Source organism: Pseudocercospora fijiensis (genome assembly GCF_000340215.1).
Source record: "Pseudocercospora fijiensis CIRAD86 unplaced genomic scaffold MYCFIscaffold_9, whole genome shotgun sequence".
In the NCBI taxonomy this organism is placed as follows: Eukaryota; Fungi; Ascomycota; class Dothideomycetes; order Mycosphaerellales; family Mycosphaerellaceae; genus Pseudocercospora; species Pseudocercospora fijiensis.
In genome coordinates, this window is record NW_006921540.1 from 2,204,678 (window position 1) to 2,223,372 (window position 18,695).

The window sequence follows — 18,695 nt, forward strand, 5'->3', positions numbered from 1 at the left end:
GAAGCCAGTATCGGACTGGACGAGGCCTGTTTGGAACGAACTTCCCATACCCACACCGAGGCACAGAAATATGATCTAAAAATCTGGTGGAATGGCCCCAGAGTTCTCCATTGCATGTATAACGGCTTCAACCCGTTCAGCATGATACATAGGGACGGTCACTTGCCGACCCAAGTGCATAGATGAGGCTTTCGAATACTGCTCCACCTTCGGAACGCTCAGAACTCATCAACGACAAAAGAAGAAAGTCTCAAAACGAAATTGAAAAGGCAACAGCAGCTATCAATTCAAAAGGACTCGTTTTCAGCACCACGAATCTCCACTCAGCACATTGTAGACAACAGATTCTATAATTTCCTCAACTTCAATTTAACAACGAATCGCAAAAAAAAAAATCATTACTCTCCTTGTTAACATATGTCATCCTTAGTGCAGGGAGCATGCTGATCTTCTCTGTTTCAATTCAAATTGACCAGATGCCCGAAGGACATGAAAGAGCGAATGTCACTCGTTCATTGCCCTCGGGCGGAATATTGAAGTTCTTGGACGTATATATTAGTGGAGTCACAGGTCTGCATGACTCGCGTGCATTACCGTACGTGGAAGTGGGATGTCCTGAGGCTAGATTTTGATTTACGGACACTAGCTTTATATGTTACTTCTTGAATCTTTGGAAAGTTGGCTTCTGTTTTCATGTCTGATAATATTGCTTCGAGAGTTTTGGGAATAAGGTGATGTGAAGCGTTAGTGAGTTCTTGGCTGAATCAGAGACAATGGAGCAACCTTGTAGTTGGCAAGATATGCGCATCAGTATAGTAAGATGCCTTTTGGAATCCCAATGGCCTGTGAGACGACGGGTCTGCGCCAGATCATGGAGTATCTGGAGAAATGTCGAGAGAGAGAGACGCAGGACACGTACTGAACCAACAGTTGCCAGGGAGACCTAGCGAGACGGCGTTAATCGAAGTTGAATGAATGCCAGACCGGGAAATCGCAGCATCGATGGTTGTAGCTAGGTAAGGGAGAGGTCATGGAAGATGGGGTCCAACCAGATTGCAAGAAAAGGTAAAAGGTGGTATGCGCTAGACGCTCGCAATTGCCAGAGCCACTTCATTCGTTTGAAGGATATCAAAGCCTTCGTTCGCGTCTTGCCGTGGAGAGGTAGAAGCCAGAGTCAAGTTAATTAGCGACCAAAGCCCAGTCCGAAGTGTCGCTTGTCTCAAATACATCCGTTCCAGATGGGCAGTCCTCCTTCAGAGGCCCAGCACCTGTCCCAGCCTAAAGTCGCTTCCCATTCTGGTTGGCCGACACCACGGTTGGATCAGTGTCGGCGGATGCTTCACCCTTCATAGCAGCTTGTTCTTCCCTCTTGCGCCTGTGCTCCTCTACATCTGCCTTCACGCGACGTTCCAGGTCATCGATAAGCTCCTTCTTATGAACCATTGCTGCACCTGCAGCCCAATTGCCAGCCTCGGTTTTATTGCGACCCTTGCCAGTAGCGAGATACTCTCTCTCGTAACCATAATTTGGCGCGACCACATAAAGTTCTTGCGTCCATTCATTCTGGCCCAGTTTATTACCCTTCAGCTCGACCATCTCAGTGTTCTTATAATCCAACTTGACATGCTGTGCTGAACGCTGAATTCGCTGCTGCAGTATGGCCTTCGCGTTCTCGTCGTACGGTGGCATGGCACCTGCCTCATTTGCAGGCGAAGAAGAAGACTTTGGAGCAGCAGAGGTCTGCATTCGTGAGGCGTACACTTTGTTGGACTGCATGAGCGTCTCGATGCGTGGCGTCCACAGCTCTCTCAACCAAGCCTCAGCAATGTCCTCACCAGTCCGCTTATTTTCGTTTGATAAAATGATTGCTGCGATGTATGCCTCGAAGACATCAGCAATGACCTTGGTCCAGCCCTTGTTGCCTTTCCCATGACTGTCCTTTTGCATGCTCTTCTTGTCGTTGGCCTTAATCTTCTTCTCGAGACCATACTCTTTGCTATATTGCGCGAGCGTCTCGTTCTTGACGAGCTGCTCGCGAAGCTGGCTCATCTCGCCGACTTGAAGCTGCGGATACTTTTCGAAGATCAGGTCCGTGGCAAACTTCTCGATATTGGCATCTCCTAGAAATTCGAGTCGGTCATATGTCATTTGTGAAGAGTTGGTTGTAGTAGATTTGTGGCGGAAGGGTGCTTCAGCCCAGGCAGCGGGGAGCTCAGGACGCGGCGGCAGAGGCTTCGGGAGGTACAGGTCCTACAGCATTGTTAGTACGCCCATTTGAAGATGCACTCACTACACAGCGGACATGACTCTGGCGAGCGTGACAATCATCGAGAAGCAGAATCAAGTCTTCCGTGCAAACTTACATGAGGCGGTGATTCCTGCTTCGCGTACGAGTCCTTGACGCCATAGCTCGGTGGTTCGCGCCTGGTGTCCCGTACATCATCGTATGGGTCGCTTCTGCCTCTGTGATCGTCGTAATGGTCGCGCCTCGAGTATGAGTAGTCGTTGCGCTGGCGCTTCACTGGCGGAGCACTGCCGCCGTTGTAATGTCTCTTGCTCATAGCGGTGCAGCTCTCCTCGGCACTGTGTACACTGTATGATGCTGTGGGGTATGAATTTGTAGTAGCACCTAGCGACAGTGAGGAGATGAGCAGCTGTTTTGTGTTTGTGTGTGTGTGTGTGTGTGTGTGTGTGTGTGGTCAGAAGAAATTGAAGCTGGCAGAACGCCTTCTTCAAGCTGCGACGCTCGGACCCTTTTCTTGGCACTTCCGGCGCCGATGACATTGGACTCGATCTCGTGAATACTTCAGTGAATGTCTATCACATGCAACAATCATGACAGTTCCACGAGCGCGAGTACTAGACCTGCTACGGGCGCAATGCCGAATATTCAACACCACCTTCAACCCTCAGAACTTGCGACTCGGAAACAAAGTTCTGCGGCAACGATTACGAGGACCTTCGTTCGCCGCATACTATCCACGACGAGTAGCCACATTCAAGGATCTCAAGACTCTATATCCATTGAGAAAGATTGAGATGTACGATGACTTCGAGGAGGACCGATTAGAGCACCTGCAAATCGCGAAGAGTAGAGGCAAGGGAGCACCGAAGAAGAAGAAGAGCGCGGCGGGTAAGTTTTTGAATTGGACCATCGGTCTTGCGTAGGTGCTGATGAGTTTACAGAAAGCAGAAAGGGACAGAAGAAGAAGCGGTAGTGAGACTGGCCGATTGAAGGAACTGCGATGATAGAATTGGAACAGTGTATATGAGCTGGGCAATGGGCGGGCTTGACCAGCAATTAAAAAGCGCATTACGAGGGACGGCGTTCGAAAATTTGCGCTTCGATATGTACAGGTGCATGGAATGGCGTTACCCAGTCGAACTGAAAGAGGAATGCGTAAATGTTGGAGCGGAAAGCTTTGCTTGAAATATACCTCACTGATTCTTGATTTGCAATCGGCATTACCATACATGCTGAAGTCAACATCGGAGACAGGCACAGAGACTTTGCGGCATGGTAATTATGAGACTGCTCGAACGCTGTGACGTCTGGATGCGCGGGAGTGATTGGTGAGTACAAAGATTCTTCGAAACAAGACATTTGCTGACGCTCTTCCGTAAACCTGCTCTCAATGTTCCATCGTAGCAAGTCTCCTTTCGACCCATCACTCCTGTGCTCCATCGCCTCCCTGTCTCTGATACCTGATCTCCAGCACGCCCTCATCGCAGACCGACGCCATCTCCACGGCTATCTTCTTTGGAGACCACTCTCTCGTTCATCTTTCGTGTTAGCCATCCGAATGCGCACAAAGTCGATGACTTTCTTCAGACCTTCCAGTGTCAGGTATGGGTCACTTCCGCATGGTTGCAAGTGACTTTGCACAAATGCTTCGGCAGCAGCATCTACGGCCTCGGAATTTTCGATCGGGTCTCCATACCAATCAAGGTATCGGACGGTCACCTGCTTCTCTGACTTGTTTCCGTGGAGCACGATCTTACAGCAGAACGGATCGTACCAGATGCAGATCTTTCGTGTGAGGGGGACTCGTGAGCGACCGAAAATATCGAGCCAACGCATCGTGGAGTCTGGTTTGACGTAGCTATCGAAAAGCCACAGGTCAAGGTCTCGATGAAGTCTTGGCAGGTATTCTTGTCGAGTCTGCTGGCATACCTCCGCGAATGTGGCTGGCGGTGCCCGGTATTTCTGGTAGTACGCTTTCAGCACTTGTTTCGGTGCATCGTGCTCAGCGATCTCATCATAGATCTGGTTGCGCAACTCTGCTGGTAAGTCGAAGAATGTGACGCGGTATCGGGTGTTTCGCGCTGATGTAGCAAAAGATCCGCTCGTCGACAGTGCACCACCCTGGACGAGGTTGCCGGGTTGGGCAGGCATGATATTGTGGTTGACGGGGCTAGCCATTGCCCGCGAGAGGACTGCAGGTGGAAAGAACCTTGGAAAGTCAGAACCTTTGGAAATTTCATGGTCGCGCGCACTGACCAACGCAAGGTCATGGCTGCCGAGCATCACATGCGAAAACGGTAAAGACCGAAGCATGTGAAGCATCATCTTCACTTCCAGGAACTCACTACACACCTTGATTGGGAATGAGAAATCGGCCCTTCCTGATGACAGTTTCACTTGGCAAGATCGAGCTCTATGCATCTCCGTCATGTCACCTAAGCAGTCGACAGAAACTTTCGGACGCGATTAGCGAAAGGCACTCACTTTCTCGTTCTTCACAAATCATCGCTGACTTCCTCGGAGCGGCCTTCAATGTTGCGAAATTCTGACAAATGGTAGCATCATTGCTGTGCAAGCCCATTTGCTAATGGATCCGATACTGTAAACGAATTTGGGTCTCAGTAAGCAACCCGACAATCTCCAGATCGCCTTCAAGCAGCATGTGTTCGACGGCTTGCAAGAAAAACTGCCTATATGCCAGGTCTCATTAGCCTATTGACCCCGCTACTCAGAATCAAGCATGTTTGATCTCATTGGAGCTTCGGCATATGGTCCACCTAGACTGCGAGCTACTTTGATGTTCTCCTGCTGCCCTTCTGGACATCCGGACATTGTAAGCTTTCCACGAGAGCAACAGACAGCAGTATCACTCATCCGTGGCCGACCATTGAAGCACGCGAACCCCGTTTGTGACGAACTCTCCAGGAGTCCAATTTGGCATTCATAACCTCGGACGCCAGAACAATATTGCCTGCATCAACCTCCCCCGACGGGGCTGGGGCTTGGTATCTGTTATCTCTCAGGATGTTCGAGGATATTTTTGTGCAGTTTGGCCCTGGCTACAGCAGCGTTGAGCTTAACAATGCTCCCCTCATTATCAGCAGTCATGAGCCGTTAGGAATAAAATCTGCCGTGCACAATCTGGCACTCGACTTTGGACGTGTTCTGACAAAACGCCTAAAGCAGACGGTCGTGGAAGCAGATACCGATTTGCCAAAATTAGAAGTCGACACAGCTATCATCATCGGCTGCCTCGAGTCCAGTCATCTGGTCCAAGATATGGTTAGCAAGGGCAAGCTTGATGTCGAAAGCATATCCGGGAGATGGGAGTCATTCTGTACCAGCGTCGTTGCCAAGCCTTTTGAGGGCATCGCAAAAGCCCTTGTCATTGTTGGAAGCGACAAGCGTGGAACGATCTATGGAGCCTACACCCTATCTGAGCAGATTGGCGTATCACCGTGTGTCTCAATTGTCATTGCAACCCACGCGTAAGAGCATGCTGATCAATTGCAGTTGGTATTGGTGGGCAGACGTGCCGCCTAAGCAGCACTCGGCGATATATGCAATTGACAAATCTACGTGCCATGGAGAGCCAAGCATCAAATACAGAGGCATATTCTTGAACGACGAGGCTCCTGTTCTCACGGGTTGGGTGTTGGAGAAGTTTGGAAAGTACAATTCTCAGTTCTACGAGAAAGTATTTGAGCTTATCCTCAGACTGAAGGTACACCGTCCCTTCATCAATTCCAACAAGCCTGCATGTACTGATTCGAACAGGCCAACTTCCTCTGGCCCGCAATGTGGCCCGGCTACCCCAATCCAGGTGCATCATTCTTCACCGACGATTCGAGAAACCAGGCATTGGCGGACGAGCTTGGCATAGTCATTTCGACATCTCACCATGAACCAATGCAACGACTATCCAACGAATGGTTCGCCGAGAACCCAGATGGTAGCTGGAATTGGCTGACAAACAAAGATCGTATCACTGACTTCTTCCGAGAAGGAGTTCAAAGAGCAGCGGGAAAAGAGTCCTACTTCACTCTAGGCATGCGAGGTGAGTACGACAAAAAATGGCAGGCGAAGATCCTGCTGCTGTCGTTCGAGATGTGATTCAAACGCAGCGGCAACTTTTCAAGGAGGAACACGGTGCGGAAGATGCAGTCCCACAGGTTCTGGCCTGCTACAAAGAAGTTCAGACTATGTACGAAAGTGGTAAGTTGGAAGTTCCTGACCATGTCACCCTACTTTTTGGAGACGACAATTTCGGTACGATACGAAGACTGCCATCGGTAGCTGAAAGGAAACGACGAGATGGTGCAGGCATATACTATCATCTTGAATATGTTGGGTGGCCGAGATCGTATAAGTGGATCAACAGCAATTCGCTGGGCAAAATCAAGCATCAACTCATGCAGGCCTACCATCGCCAAGCCAGACAGATCTGGGTCTTCAACGTTGGAGATCTGAAGCCAGTTGAGTGTCCGCTCTCTTTCGCCATTGCTGTAGCTTGGAATTGCGAAGCAGTAAGAAACATAGATGTCAAGTCGTTCCATGACGAATGGGCGACACAGAACCTCAACACTAAAATTGCTCAAAGCGCTGCTGAAGTGCTCTGTGGCTATGACCGGATAGCCTCAATCAGGAAACACGAGCTCATCGAGCCCACCACTTTCTCGATACTGAACTATCGGGAATCGGAAATCTTACTCGACAGACTCAGCGACCTCCTGCAACAAGCCTCGACTATCTATGAGCAAGCGGACGAGGCGGAGAAAGCAACTTGTTTCCAGCTCATCCTGCACCCAGTCAAGGCAACCTGGATCTATTACAAAATTCAAATTCTGCGCAGCAAGAACCGCCTCTACGCCCGACAGAGACGCAACTCCGCGAATCGCCTCGCACAAGAGATCCTCGATCTCTTCGAACAAGATTTTGACTTATCGGAAGAGTATCATTCCTTGTTGAATGGAAAATGGAATCACATGCTTCGTCAGCCACACTACGGGTATGAGGACACCTGGCATGCGCCGTCTCGGGATATGATCGATGGGCTATGCTATGTTCAGAAACGACAGCATTCGAACCCAATTGCCGGGAATATGGGAGTTGCTGTAGAAGGGCATGAGGGTGTGAGACCTGGTCGGTGTAATGAGGAGTCTGACCGCACTCATCCGAGCAGAAGAGATCTTGTTCCTGGTGTCACATTTCAGGCGCTGAGTCGATACTCTACCAAGAACAGGTGGTTCGAGATCTATACGCGTGGACCGCGAACTATACATTGGTATGTGACGACACCAAAGGAGTGGCTGAAGTTTTCGAACGGCGACGGTATGCTTGGACCTGACGATGATGATGTGAGAATCGAGATCAACGTTGATTGGGATCTGGTACCTGACACGTTCGAAGAGGAGATCTTGATCGATGTCAAGTCGAAGGAAGGAGACTTTGAGCAGCTTCACCTACCCATCACCGCCCGAAAAGTGCCTAAAACCATCACACCAGGCTTTATTGAGGCGGATGGTTACGTCTCGATACCAGCTACCGCGTCGCAAATACATCCGCCATATCGCGTTCTGCTCGACACTGGAAGACTCCCGACTGGTTCCATCAGTCTCGATACTTCAACACACATTCAAGGCGATGACCTACCCTTCCTGACTTACACCTTCTACAACTTCACTGTCGTGAAGGAAGCGACCTTGATCATTTACTTCGGCACGACTTTGATCCTCTCGCCTGACGAGACTCTGCAGTATGATTTACAAGTCGATGATGGACCAGTCGCGACCCACGATCTGTACTCCGTTAGTGCTGAAGCGATACAAAAGTCCAAAGATGAAGGCTGGCCGGCTGCTGATGGATGGTTTGAAGCTGCAGGAGATAATGTTTGGGTCAACCGACATATCATCTCGGGAGAAGTCCTTACGCCAGGCCGGCACGATTTGAGGTTCAGATTACGCCATAGCAATATGCTGCTTGAGAAATTGGTTTTGGATCTGGGCGGAGTAGGCGAAAGCTATCTTGGGCCGCTGGCCAGTCTTTTTCTAGCACAACAGTGAAGACCTGGAGTTTCATAAAGCAATGACTATTCACGTGCGCTTCAAAAAGCACAAGCAAACCATCCAGCAATACTTATACTCTTTCCTAGTCAGCCATACCAATCACCACCACCATCAAAACCGAGTACTTCACCCACAACAATGTGCACCAACACCAGCACCCTTAGTCGCCCCTCAAACCCGCAACCCCCCGTCCCAAAACCCCTCCCAGTCCAAACCGTCCGCTCCCTCATCTCAAACTTCCAAACCCCCCATTTCGACTCAGTATCAATCTACCTCTCCTCCTCCCCAACCCCCTGCGGCACCCTCTCCAAACTCCTCTTACTCCGCCTCTCCCCTTACTTTGCAAACTCCATAACCCCCTCCAACACCCTCCATCTCCCAACCAGCGACCCCCTAATTTTCTCAATTTTCCTCTTCTGGCTCGTAAACAACCGTCTCCCATCAGAAAATGAAATAGACGAAGAGTCCACGCCCGAAGATTTTGATCCGGAGGAGTGTTGGGAGATGGTGACTGTCAAGATTTGGAAGTTTGCGGGGGATATTGCTATATTCAAAACTAGTCCCTAGTCCGCGTCGCAGACGCGGACGGCGGGCCTCACAATATTATAACTTCTAGGCGCCGCGGCCATTACTATCAAATCCGGGCGTGCAAACTTAGTATAAGCGTTATAGATAGTAGTACTAACTATTAGCGCTCCGGATTAGACTTACTATGTACGTTCCGAATAGTACTTAGTATTATAAGCGTTCTAAATTAGACTTATTCTTAGTATTATAGATATTCTATAGAGTACTCGCTATAGGCGTCCTATAGGATACTCGTAGTAGGCGTTATATAGGGTACTCGCTATAGGTAGTTCGAATACTATTTACTATAGGCGTTTTAGATAGTATTTACTATAAGCGTTCCGGATAGTACTACTCGCTATAAGCCTTCCGGATAGTACTTAATATAGGTATTTAGTTTCGGATAAGACTTGCTATATACGTTCCGGTTTATATAGGACTAACTATACTAAGCGTTTAAAATAAGGCTTATCCTACGCGTTCCGGGTAGTACTGCTCGCTATAGGTATTCTATAGAGTACTCGCTATAGGCGTTTTATAAGGTACTCGTAGTAGGCGTTATATAGGGTACTCGCTATAAGTAGTTCGAATATAGGCGTTTTAGATAGTGTTTACTATAAGCGTTCCGGATAGTACTATTTGCTATAGATACCTCGGATAGTTACCGCTATAAGCGTTTCAAATATTGCTACTCGCTATAAGCGTTTTTAGTAGTATTTACTATAAGCGTTTCGGATATAACTTGCTGTAAGTATTCTAAATAGTGCTTACTATTAGTATTCTAGATAGTACTACTTGCTATAAGCGTTCTTAATAGTACTTACTATTAGCGTTCCGAGTTAGACTTACTATACGCGTTCCGGATAAGACTTAGTACATACTTGCTATAAGCGTTCTTAATAGTACTTACTATTAGCGTTCCGAATTAGACTTACTATACGCGTTTCGGATAAGACTTAGTACAAGCGTTTCGGATTAGAATTACTATATAGCGCGTTCTAAATAAAAATTAGTATAGGCTATAAATAGTAGTACGCTATAGGCGTTTTATAGGGTCCTATACGTTCCGGATAGTACTACTCGCTATAGATATTCTATAGAGTGCTTACTATAGGCGTTTTATAAGATACTCGTAGTAGAGGTTATATAGGTTACTCGCTATAGGTAGTTCGAATATAGGCGTTTTCGATAGTATTTACTATAAGCGTTCTAGATAGTACTACTCGCTATAGATATTCTATAGGGTACTCGCTATAGGCGTTTAATAGGGTACTCGTAGGAGGCGTTATATAAGGTACTTGCTATAAATAGTGCGAATACTATTTAACTATAGGCGTTTTAGATAGTATTTACTATAAGCGTTCCGGATAGTACTACTCGCTATAAGCCTTCCGGATAGTACTTAATAAAAGCATTTAGTTTCGGATTAGACTTAGACTTACTTTATATATTCCGGATAAGAGTTTCTATAAGCGTTTTAGATTAGAATTACTATATAGCGCGTTCTAAATAAAACTTAGTATAGGCGTTGTAGATAGCAGTACGCTATAGATATTCTATAGAGTACTCGCTATAGGCGTTTTATAGGGTACTCGCTATAAACAGTTCGAATACTATTTACTATAGGCACTTTAGATAGTATTTACTATAAGCGTTCCGGATAGTACTACTCGCTATAAGCCTTCCGGAATCCGGATAGTACTTAATATAAGTATTTAGTTCCGGATTACACTTAGACTTACTTTATATATTTAAGATAAGACTTTCTATAAGCGTTTTAGATTAGACTTACTATAAGCGTTCTGGATAGTACTATTTGCTATAGATATCTCGGATAGTTACCGCTATAAGCGTTTCAAATATTGCTACTCGCTATAAGCATTTTTAGTAGTATCTACTATAAGCGTTTCGGATACAACTTGCTATAAGTATTCTAAATAGTACTTACTATAGGTATTTTAGATAGTACTACTTGCTATAAGCCTAAGCGTTCTTAATAGTACTTACTATTAGCGTTCTAAATTAGACTTACTATACGCGTTCCGGATAGTACTAACTATACGCGTTTTAGATAGGACTTAGTATAAGCATTTCGGATTAGAATTGCTATATAGCGCGTTGTAAAGCGTTCCGGATAGTACTACTCGCTATAGATATCTCGGATAGTAACCGCTATAAGCGTTTCGAATACTACTACTCGCTATAACCGTTTTTAGTAGTATTTACTATAAGCGTTTCGGATATAACTTGCTATAAGTACTCTAAATAGTACTTACTATAGGTATTTTAGATAGTAGTACGCTATAGATATTCTATAGAGTACTCGCTATAGGCGTTTTATAGGGTACTCGTAGTAGGCGCTATACAGGGTACTCGCTATAAATAGTTCGTAGTAGTTAATATAAGTATTTAGTTTTAGATTAGACTTAGACTTACTTTATATATTCCGGATAAGATTTTCTATAAGCGTTTTGGATTAGACTTAGTATACGCGTTCCGGTTTATATAGGACTAACTATACTAAGCGTTTAAAATAAGGCTTATCCTACGCGTTCCGGATAGTACTACTCGCTATAGATATTCTATAGAGTGCTTACTATAGGCGTTTTATAAGGTACTCGTAGTAGGCGTTATATAAGGTACTTACTATAAACAGTTCGAAACGTTCCGGTCTATATAGAACTAACTATACTAAGCGTTTAAAATCAGGCTTATCCTACGCGTTCCGGATAGTACTACTCGCTATAGATATTCTATAGAGTACTCGCTATAGGCATTTTATAGGGTACTCGTAGTAGGCGTTATATAGGGTACTCGCTATAAACGTTTTTAGTAGTATTTACTATAACCGTTTCGGATATAACTTGCTATAAGTATTCTAAATAGTACTTACTATAGGTATTTTAGATAGTACTACTTACTATAAGCGTTCTTAATAGTACTTACTATTAGCGTTCCGAATTAGACTTTCTATACGCGTTCCGGATAGTACTTACTATACGCGTTCCGGATAGTACTTACTATACGCGTTCCGGATAGGACTTAGTATATACGTTTCGGATTAGAATTACTATATAGCGTGTTCTAAATAAAACTTAGTATAAGCGTTATAGATAGTAGTACTAACTATTAGTGCTCCCGATTAGAGTTACTATACGCGTTCTAAATAGTACTTAGTATTATAAGTATTCTAAATTAGAATTCCTATAAGTATTTTAGATTAAAATTACTTTAGGCGTTTTAGATTAGACTTACTATACGCCTTATAGATAGTACTTACTATAAGCGTTCCTACTTAGAAAGAACTATGTACTATAGATATTTCGAATAGTACTCGCTATAGGTATTCCGGATAGTAATTACTATAGGCGTATTCCGGAAGTAGTTACTTTAGATATTTTAGACTATCTTACTGTAAGCGTTTCTAATAGTAATCTAGCTTACCCTACCCCGCTCGTCGCCTTAGCCTTTACTTATAGCTCTTCGGCCTTTACTTGTGGCTCTTCGAGCCACATAAACACTAGTATGCAAAGACAGTGGACGGCAACTAAGCAAACTTGGCATGCTATCGGCAGCCATGTGTTCGCGACGGCTTTTCCTCCGCCTGTTCTCATGTCATCGGCATCGTTGTGGCCTCAAGGATATACCGAAAGCACTACGGGCGGTCACCCTTCGAGATCATCCAGAGGAGAATGAGCAGCAGAATGGAAGAGCGACGAATCTCAAGCATTGCACTCTCCGGGCGTGCTCTGATGATGGTTGAGGTGAGCTGGAATACAACACGATGCAGAGGGACGACTTGACGAAGAGAAAGGCAATGTCAGCGAGTGGGCTGGTCTCCTTTCTCATTTCTGCTCAGTGTACTCTCATATGCGCATGACACAGTTATCTCCTGAGGTGCTGCTAGCTACCTCCCATTCCCCAGAGAACGCCAACGCTCTGTATGCATAGCGGCCGACCAATCTGGGTCGGTGGCGGTATCACGATCATCTAGTTCGCAGCCTTAGGACCGAAATCTCCCTTCTTCTTCAAGAGCTCCTCTTCCTCTTCCTGGATCTGCTTGTCGATCTTGGCGCCCTTTGATGGCTCGTTGCCGTGGTTCTTGGCCTTTCCAAGACACATTAGCATTAAGCTTTGGAGTGCAGTTGGATATGAGCTTGGCTTACCGGCAGAGTAGGATCGATCTTGCGCTCCTTGTCTTCTTGCGTCTTCTCTTCCTCGGCTTCTTGCTCGCGCTTCGCTTCGTGGGCGAGCTTGTTGGCTATGGTACGCTCGTCCTTGGAGTCGTTTGCCTGATGCGAGTTCTCCTTGCCCTCGTGGAAGCGATTCTCCTTCTTCATTTGAGCAATCTCGTCATCGGTGTAGGTTCTCTGGATGGACGTCAATGTCTGGCAACGCGGACTAGCCTAGGAGATGGTGCTTCACCTGGTCGGCATTCTCATATGCACGGCGGTCGCCAACGTTGGATGTGGAAGACATGGTGACGGTGATGTATGGGGTTGCTTGTCCGATGTAGTCTTGCTTGTACGTGGAAAGCTGATTGTGAAGCTTTTCGAATTATGATTGTAGCAGGAAAATTGAGCACGCGATGGAATTCTTAAACTCATGCTCCTCCTGCTGGAGTTTATGTGGGATCACTGACGTATGTATGATGACGTCCCAGGCACTGATTTGCAAGTGGATCTCTTCCCGAACACAAGTGCATCAACGTCCCTGATCAAGTTGGCGACCGAAGAGGACAGATTTGATGCATTTCTTCGCGACAGCTAAGAACTGGACGAAAGTACCTCAGCATCACATGGCGCAAGAAATGCTCGAGCATCTGGCGAGTGAGGTTTCAACACCGTCGTTCAACATGAATCATTTATCATTCAATCATATATATCACTTGGGTATCATGGATCTATGCAGCTCCAAACGCCTTGCTACCTATTATGACTCCATCTCTCCCGACACCTTCGCTTGGGCTATCTATTCGAGTTCGATTGTGGCAGGCGGCTTGCTGCTGAACTCGTAAAACACCCTAGCGACTCCGGCGACCTCGTTGGCTATCTTATCTGCGACCTCAGCAAACCAACTTGCTGGAGCGTCTACGAACACGTTCGCGGTCATGAAATCAGTGGTCTGAACCGCACGTAACGCAATCACTTCGCCATGTAAGCGCTGGTCACCAACCACAGCCACCGCCTTGGCGCCTAGGATAGCCTAAATTTCCGGAGTTAGCAGGTGCCACTCGCTCCAAAGCAGACAGTCGAGTCAGAACTGCTGTCTGCGACACGGCATGCTCTGACTTGGCGGGGAGCGACGGAAGCACTTACAGCATAAGCCTGCGAGATTGTACGATAATAGCCGGCCTTGCGAATCTCCTTGATCCAAATGTCATCCGCCTGCTGTGCCATACGGATCTTCTCCTTTGTCACCTCGCCAATAATGCGGACTGCGAGTCCAGGACCAGGGAACGGGTGTCTCCAGACGAGATACTCTGGAATGCCCAGCTCAGTACCAAGAGCACGCACTTCGTCCTTGAATAGCTCGCGAAGAGGTTCGATCAGCTTCAAGTCCATCTTTTCAGGAAGTCCACCAACGTTGTGATGTGTCTTAATCGTTGCGCTAGGGCCTTTGAATGAGATCGACTCAATCACATCTGGATAGAGTGTGCCCTGGAGGAACCATTCAATCTTTCCAGCACGATCCGTGTTCTCAGCTGCTGCTGCGATTTCCTTGGCCTTCTCTTGGAAAATGTCGATGAATGTGTTGCCGATGATCTTGCGCTTCTTCTCCGGCTCTGTAACTCCTTGAAGATGCCCGAGGAAGAGCTCACTGGCGTCCACCACAGTGAGATTGACCCCCAGTCCCTCTTTGAGCGTCTTCTCTACATCCTGGGCCTCATTCAAACGTAGACAGCCATTGTCGACCATGACTGCGTGGAATCTGTCTCCGATCGCTGCTTGCATGAGCTTCGCTGCGACGCTGGAGTCCACACCACCACTGACAGCGCCGATGACCTGTCCCTTGTCGCCTACAAGCTCTCGAATACGAGCCAGCTCTTGGCCCACGAATGCCTTCATGGTCCAATTCGTCTGAGCCTGGCAGATACCGACTGCAAAGTTCTTGATGACTTCCGTTCCTTTTGGCGTGTGAGTAACTTCGGGGTGGAATTGAATGCCATAGTAGTGCTTCGAGTCGTGAGCGATACCAGCGAACGGAGCGCTAGCAGTAGAGGCGATGGTATGGAAATTGTCTGGAAGTTTCGATAGCTTGTCTCCGTGAGACATCCACACCACTGGACCATCTTCCAAGCCCTTGAATAGCTTGTCGATATGCTCGCCTTTGCCGTCGTGTCGAGAGACTTGAAGCTGCGCCTTTCCGTATTCCCTCTGCTCGCCAGCGGCAACTCCCTTTCCATGGTGCCAAGCAAGCTCTTGAAGTCCATAGCAGATGCCCAGAATGGGTACGTTGAGATCGAAAACAGCCGGGTCGACGTGAGGAGCATCAGGTGCGTAGACAGAGTATCTGTCGATCAGATGAGTCAGTCGCTCCGAATTTGGCTTCCGACTCGAAAGGCCGGCCTGCGATGCAGCGACAATTGCGGCCACTGTGGCACGGAGTCAATTGTACTTACGGCCCACCTGAAAGAATGACACCCTTTGGCTTGAATGGGAGATCTGCTATCTTTTGAGTGCACGGCAACATCTCCGAGTAGATGTTTAACTCGCGTAGTCGACGCGTGATGAGATGCGTGTATTGGGAGCCGAAATCGAGTACGAGAATCGTGTCATATAGCTGATGCGGCGCCTCGACAACAGCGCCATTGACTCCGTTGGTGGCCATTGTGGTCGGTCTGAACGACTGCTTTGTTATTGGGTTGCAGAGTCGTCGAAAGAAGAGTGCGTGAAAGTGGGTGTCGCAAAATAATTTTGTGAGCAATGCTGCAGGAACCGATTAAGGTTCGCGGGGTTCTAGTGGGGCCGCGAACCAACATTTGAAGGCACATTTGAATTGGGGTTGATGCCACCCAAAATTCGACTCTGGACCCCAGATCACGACAAAAATCTGCCAGAAACAACTCGGAACGCTTTGCGGCTCGTCACAAAAATTTGGACAAAGGACTTCACGTCTCAAGCAGTCGATCGGCCGCCTTGTCTCAGTGTGGAAGCAACCAAGCATCAACAACGTACAACTCTTCTAAGTCAAAATGGGCAAGCGCAAAGCAAATGGAGATGACAAACAGGCGTCGAAGGACAAGATGGACGTTGATGGCGAACTCAGTGGCAGTGAAGATGTATGACGACAAATACGTTGTTTGCGATGCCTAGACTGACCATTTGATAGGACACCGAAATGCTAGACGTCGACTTCGAATTCTTCAACCCAGATTCAGAAGTAGATTTTCACGGTCTGAAGAACCTCCTTCGGCAGCTTTTCGATGCAGACAACCAATTATTCGACTTGAGCGCACTGGCAGGCATGATCCTCGAGCAGCAGGATATAGGCACGACTATCAAATGCGACGGCAAAGAGAGCGATCCATATGCCTTCATGACGATTCTCAACCTGTACCAACATCGAAGCAAGGCTGTGATTCAGCAACTTACGAATTACATACTCTCGAGAGTCAGAGCATCAGGAGACCAGAGTCTTGCCAATCTCGAAGCTCTCTTGTCGGAGAAGTCGTCTGCGCGAGTCGGTCTTATCCTCACGGAACGCTTCATCAACATGCCTCACCAAGTCATCCCGCCACTATACAATATGCTGCTAGAAGAAATGCAATTGGCGGTCGAAGACAAGAAGCCATACGAGTTCACGCATTATATTGTCATGAGTAAAACTTACACGGAAGTCGAGTCGAAATTGGATGCCGAAGACAATCCGCCTTCCAAGAAGAAGAAGGCCGGTGCTTCTTCGAATTCGCCAGAGACGTTCTTCTTCCATCCAGAGGACGAGGTCTTGCACAGGTATGCACTGGGCTGGACAAATTTTGACTACGAAACGCAAGGCGATGAAGGCGCTAGCGATTCGAGGAGGGTCTTCACGGAGAATGGTATCAAGCCGCAAGGGCATTTGACTTTGATGGAAAGTGAGAAGTTCAAAGATGCTGTGAAAGCCGTGGGCGAGTATTTGAGTGCGGAGTGATCGAATTTTGTTGACCTCAAAATCATAACTGTAAGGGTGGACATACTCTTCGAATCATGGCGAAACATAGAAGTTGTGGGAAAGACCTACCGCAAAAGAGTGTGACTTGCTCCGTGATGGCATGAGAACTACATTACGTTGACACAGCCCTGACTCTCTGGAACTGAGATCGTCATCATGTCTGAGCCTGTAGAGCATTTTGGAAACCTCATCCCTCCACAAACACAACGTCAGGCCACTCTTCACTCTCTCCATCCAACAAACCCCCTCATCCCTCCCTTTCAAGAACCTATCAAAAAAAGCAACAACATACTCACCAACAGCATCCCTAGCCCTAAACCCCTCAATCTCACCAACAAGCTCCAAAACCCCTTCAGGCAATTGCTCTCTCAACTCCAAAACATACACAAGCAACGGCACATCTGTAAACGCCATATGACTCCCTCCCTCCAACGCCAATCTCTTCTTCCACCCTGTGAAGACATCCCAGATAGGTCCGAAAGATAGCGTCATGTTTGCAAATAAGAGGATGGGTGGTGAATCGAGATGGACAGGAAGGTTAAAAACAGGATCTTCCCAAGTCCCAGTCGTATGAAAACCATAAGGAAACCCATCAAGATCCACAATCGCCGTGATACGAGGATCGCGATGAGAAGCTAGAATCGCTGTCGCGCCGCCGAGAGAGTGACCATAGATTCCAATCCCACGATCGTGAGGCTTAGGAAAAATTCGATGCAACGGACTATGCGAATTTTCGAGTTGATTGATAACGAAACTCACGTCTCTCGCTCGAACGCGCACCAGATCATCTAGTTCTTCAACAGTTGTAAAATTTTGGGCTGAGATTATTGTGCCGTCCGGGAATTCCAGGATTGCTGTGTCGTAGGTGTGGTCGAGCAGGATGATTGTGTAGCCTTGCGAGGCGATGGATTGGGCTTGGGAGAGTGAGAGGAAACGAGATCCGTGGAGACCTGGGGAGAAGAGGAGGGTTGGGAATGTGGACTTTCTGGGTTGCCGCTCAGAGGGTGGAAGTGGACATGTTGGTAATGCGAGCTGATGGACTTTGTCTGAGATATTCGTGACGTCGAGGAGCTCGAATGCGGAAATCAGAACATCGAGGATGGAAGTCGGGGCGTAAGGGATCGTGTTGTTGGGATGGCATTTTTTCATGGGAAGTGTTGGGTGTATGACAGATACCATCAGTCTTCTGGGTCTGCCGTCCGGATCGTAGGGATCTGTTCGGTCGTGATCAATGAGTTCCAAGGCTTTGATGTCTGTTCCCCATTTTCCATTCGTAGGAGGTGGAAATAGCAAGCTTCCATGCGCCAGGCTAGCGACCAGAAGGAATGGAATGGCCCTCATGACAGGCAAGTGCATGGAGAGATCCAATTACCTTGAGGAGGAAGAGCCTCACTGTCCATTGCTTCAGCTCGATTCGTTTCCGTTGTGTACCAATGTTTTCCACCACTCCTGCATCTTGGCGCATATTTGTCCAATGCTACACTGCATAAGGTAGTCACGCGGTTGAGCTGCTTGGCCCTCCAATGTATTTTCCTCTGTGGCTGCGCAGCTGTGCCCTTGCTGACTTGATCCTTTGCGATCTGTCGAGAAGTGCGAGCATTTCTCATCTCAATCTATCCGGGCACCATGGGGCATTTGCGGACCAGACTCGCAGGCCTGCTTCA

General features: G+C 47.4%; 9 protein-coding genes across 9 annotated transcripts in view; 3 read left to right on the forward strand and 6 right to left on the reverse strand.

The window, feature by feature from the left end:
• MYCFIDRAFT_199755 (uncharacterized protein) overlaps nucleotides 1-442 on the reverse strand; it is a gene marked incomplete at both ends in the record, with an annotated part of 1,978 nt that extends 1,536 nt beyond the window's left edge. The window contains one exon of the mRNA XM_007932742.1: nucleotides 403-442. Within this exon, the coding sequence (XP_007930933.1) occupies nucleotides 403-442 (40 nt within the window). The remainder of the gene's footprint in view (nucleotides 1-402) is intronic.
• Nucleotides 443-1,776: 1,334 nt separating this feature from the next.
• MYCFIDRAFT_121888 (uncharacterized protein) lies at nucleotides 1,777-2,163 on the reverse strand (the record flags this gene model as incomplete). Its single annotated transcript, XM_007932743.1, has 1 exon — nucleotides 1,777-2,163. A coding segment is annotated over one exon (387 nt), but the record flags the coding sequence as incomplete, so codon positions are not given.
• A 672-nt stretch (nucleotides 2,164-2,835) lies between these two features.
• On the forward strand, nucleotides 2,836-3,078 carry MYCFIDRAFT_102770 (uncharacterized protein; the record flags this gene model as incomplete). Its single annotated transcript, XM_007932744.1, has 1 exon — nucleotides 2,836-3,078. A coding segment is annotated over one exon (243 nt), but the record flags the coding sequence as incomplete, so codon positions are not given.
• Nucleotides 3,079-3,751: 673 nt separating this feature from the next.
• Nucleotides 3,752-4,396, reverse strand: MYCFIDRAFT_199758 (uncharacterized protein; the record flags this gene model as incomplete). Its single annotated transcript, XM_007932745.1, has 1 exon — nucleotides 3,752-4,396. The coding sequence occupies one exon, from the start codon at nucleotides 4,394-4,396 to the stop codon at nucleotides 3,752-3,754; it is 645 nt and encodes a 214-aa protein (XP_007930936.1).
• Nucleotides 4,397-5,269: 873 nt separating this feature from the next.
• Nucleotides 5,270-8,307, forward strand: MYCFIDRAFT_82313 (glycoside hydrolase family 115 protein; the record flags this gene model as incomplete). The annotated part of the gene is made up of 4 exons (XM_007932746.1): nucleotides 5,270-5,703; nucleotides 5,759-5,969; nucleotides 6,023-6,302; nucleotides 6,353-8,307. 4 exons carry the CDS (start codon nucleotides 5,270-5,272, stop codon nucleotides 8,305-8,307), a joined length of 2,880 nt encoding a protein of 959 aa, XP_007930937.1.
• Nucleotides 8,308-12,867: 4,560 nt separating this feature from the next.
• MYCFIDRAFT_78307 (uncharacterized protein) lies at nucleotides 12,868-13,356 on the reverse strand (the record flags this gene model as incomplete). The annotated part of the gene is made up of 3 exons (XM_007932517.1): nucleotides 12,868-12,984; nucleotides 13,044-13,247; nucleotides 13,303-13,356. 3 exons carry the CDS (start codon nucleotides 13,354-13,356, stop codon nucleotides 12,868-12,870), a joined length of 375 nt encoding a protein of 124 aa, XP_007930708.1.
• Nucleotides 13,357-13,848: 492 nt separating this feature from the next.
• Nucleotides 13,849-15,708, reverse strand: MYCFIDRAFT_31524 (uncharacterized protein; the record flags this gene model as incomplete). The annotated part of the gene is made up of 3 exons (XM_007932298.1): nucleotides 13,849-14,082; nucleotides 14,196-15,390; nucleotides 15,500-15,708. The coding sequence occupies 3 exons, from the start codon at nucleotides 15,706-15,708 to the stop codon at nucleotides 13,849-13,851; spliced, it is 1,638 nt and encodes a 545-aa protein (XP_007930489.1).
• Nucleotides 15,709-16,072: 364 nt separating this feature from the next.
• MYCFIDRAFT_190822 (uncharacterized protein) lies at nucleotides 16,073-17,010 on the forward strand (the record flags this gene model as incomplete). The annotated part of the gene is made up of 2 exons (XM_007932747.1): nucleotides 16,073-16,159; nucleotides 16,210-17,010. 2 exons carry the CDS (start codon nucleotides 16,073-16,075, stop codon nucleotides 17,008-17,010), a joined length of 888 nt encoding a protein of 295 aa, XP_007930938.1.
• Nucleotides 17,011-17,280: 270 nt separating this feature from the next.
• MYCFIDRAFT_119263 (uncharacterized protein) lies at nucleotides 17,281-18,312 on the reverse strand (the record flags this gene model as incomplete). The annotated part of the gene is made up of 1 exon (XM_007932748.1): nucleotides 17,281-18,312. A coding segment is annotated over one exon (1,032 nt), but the record flags the coding sequence as incomplete, so codon positions are not given.
• Between the last annotated feature and the right edge of the window lie 383 nt (nucleotides 18,313-18,695).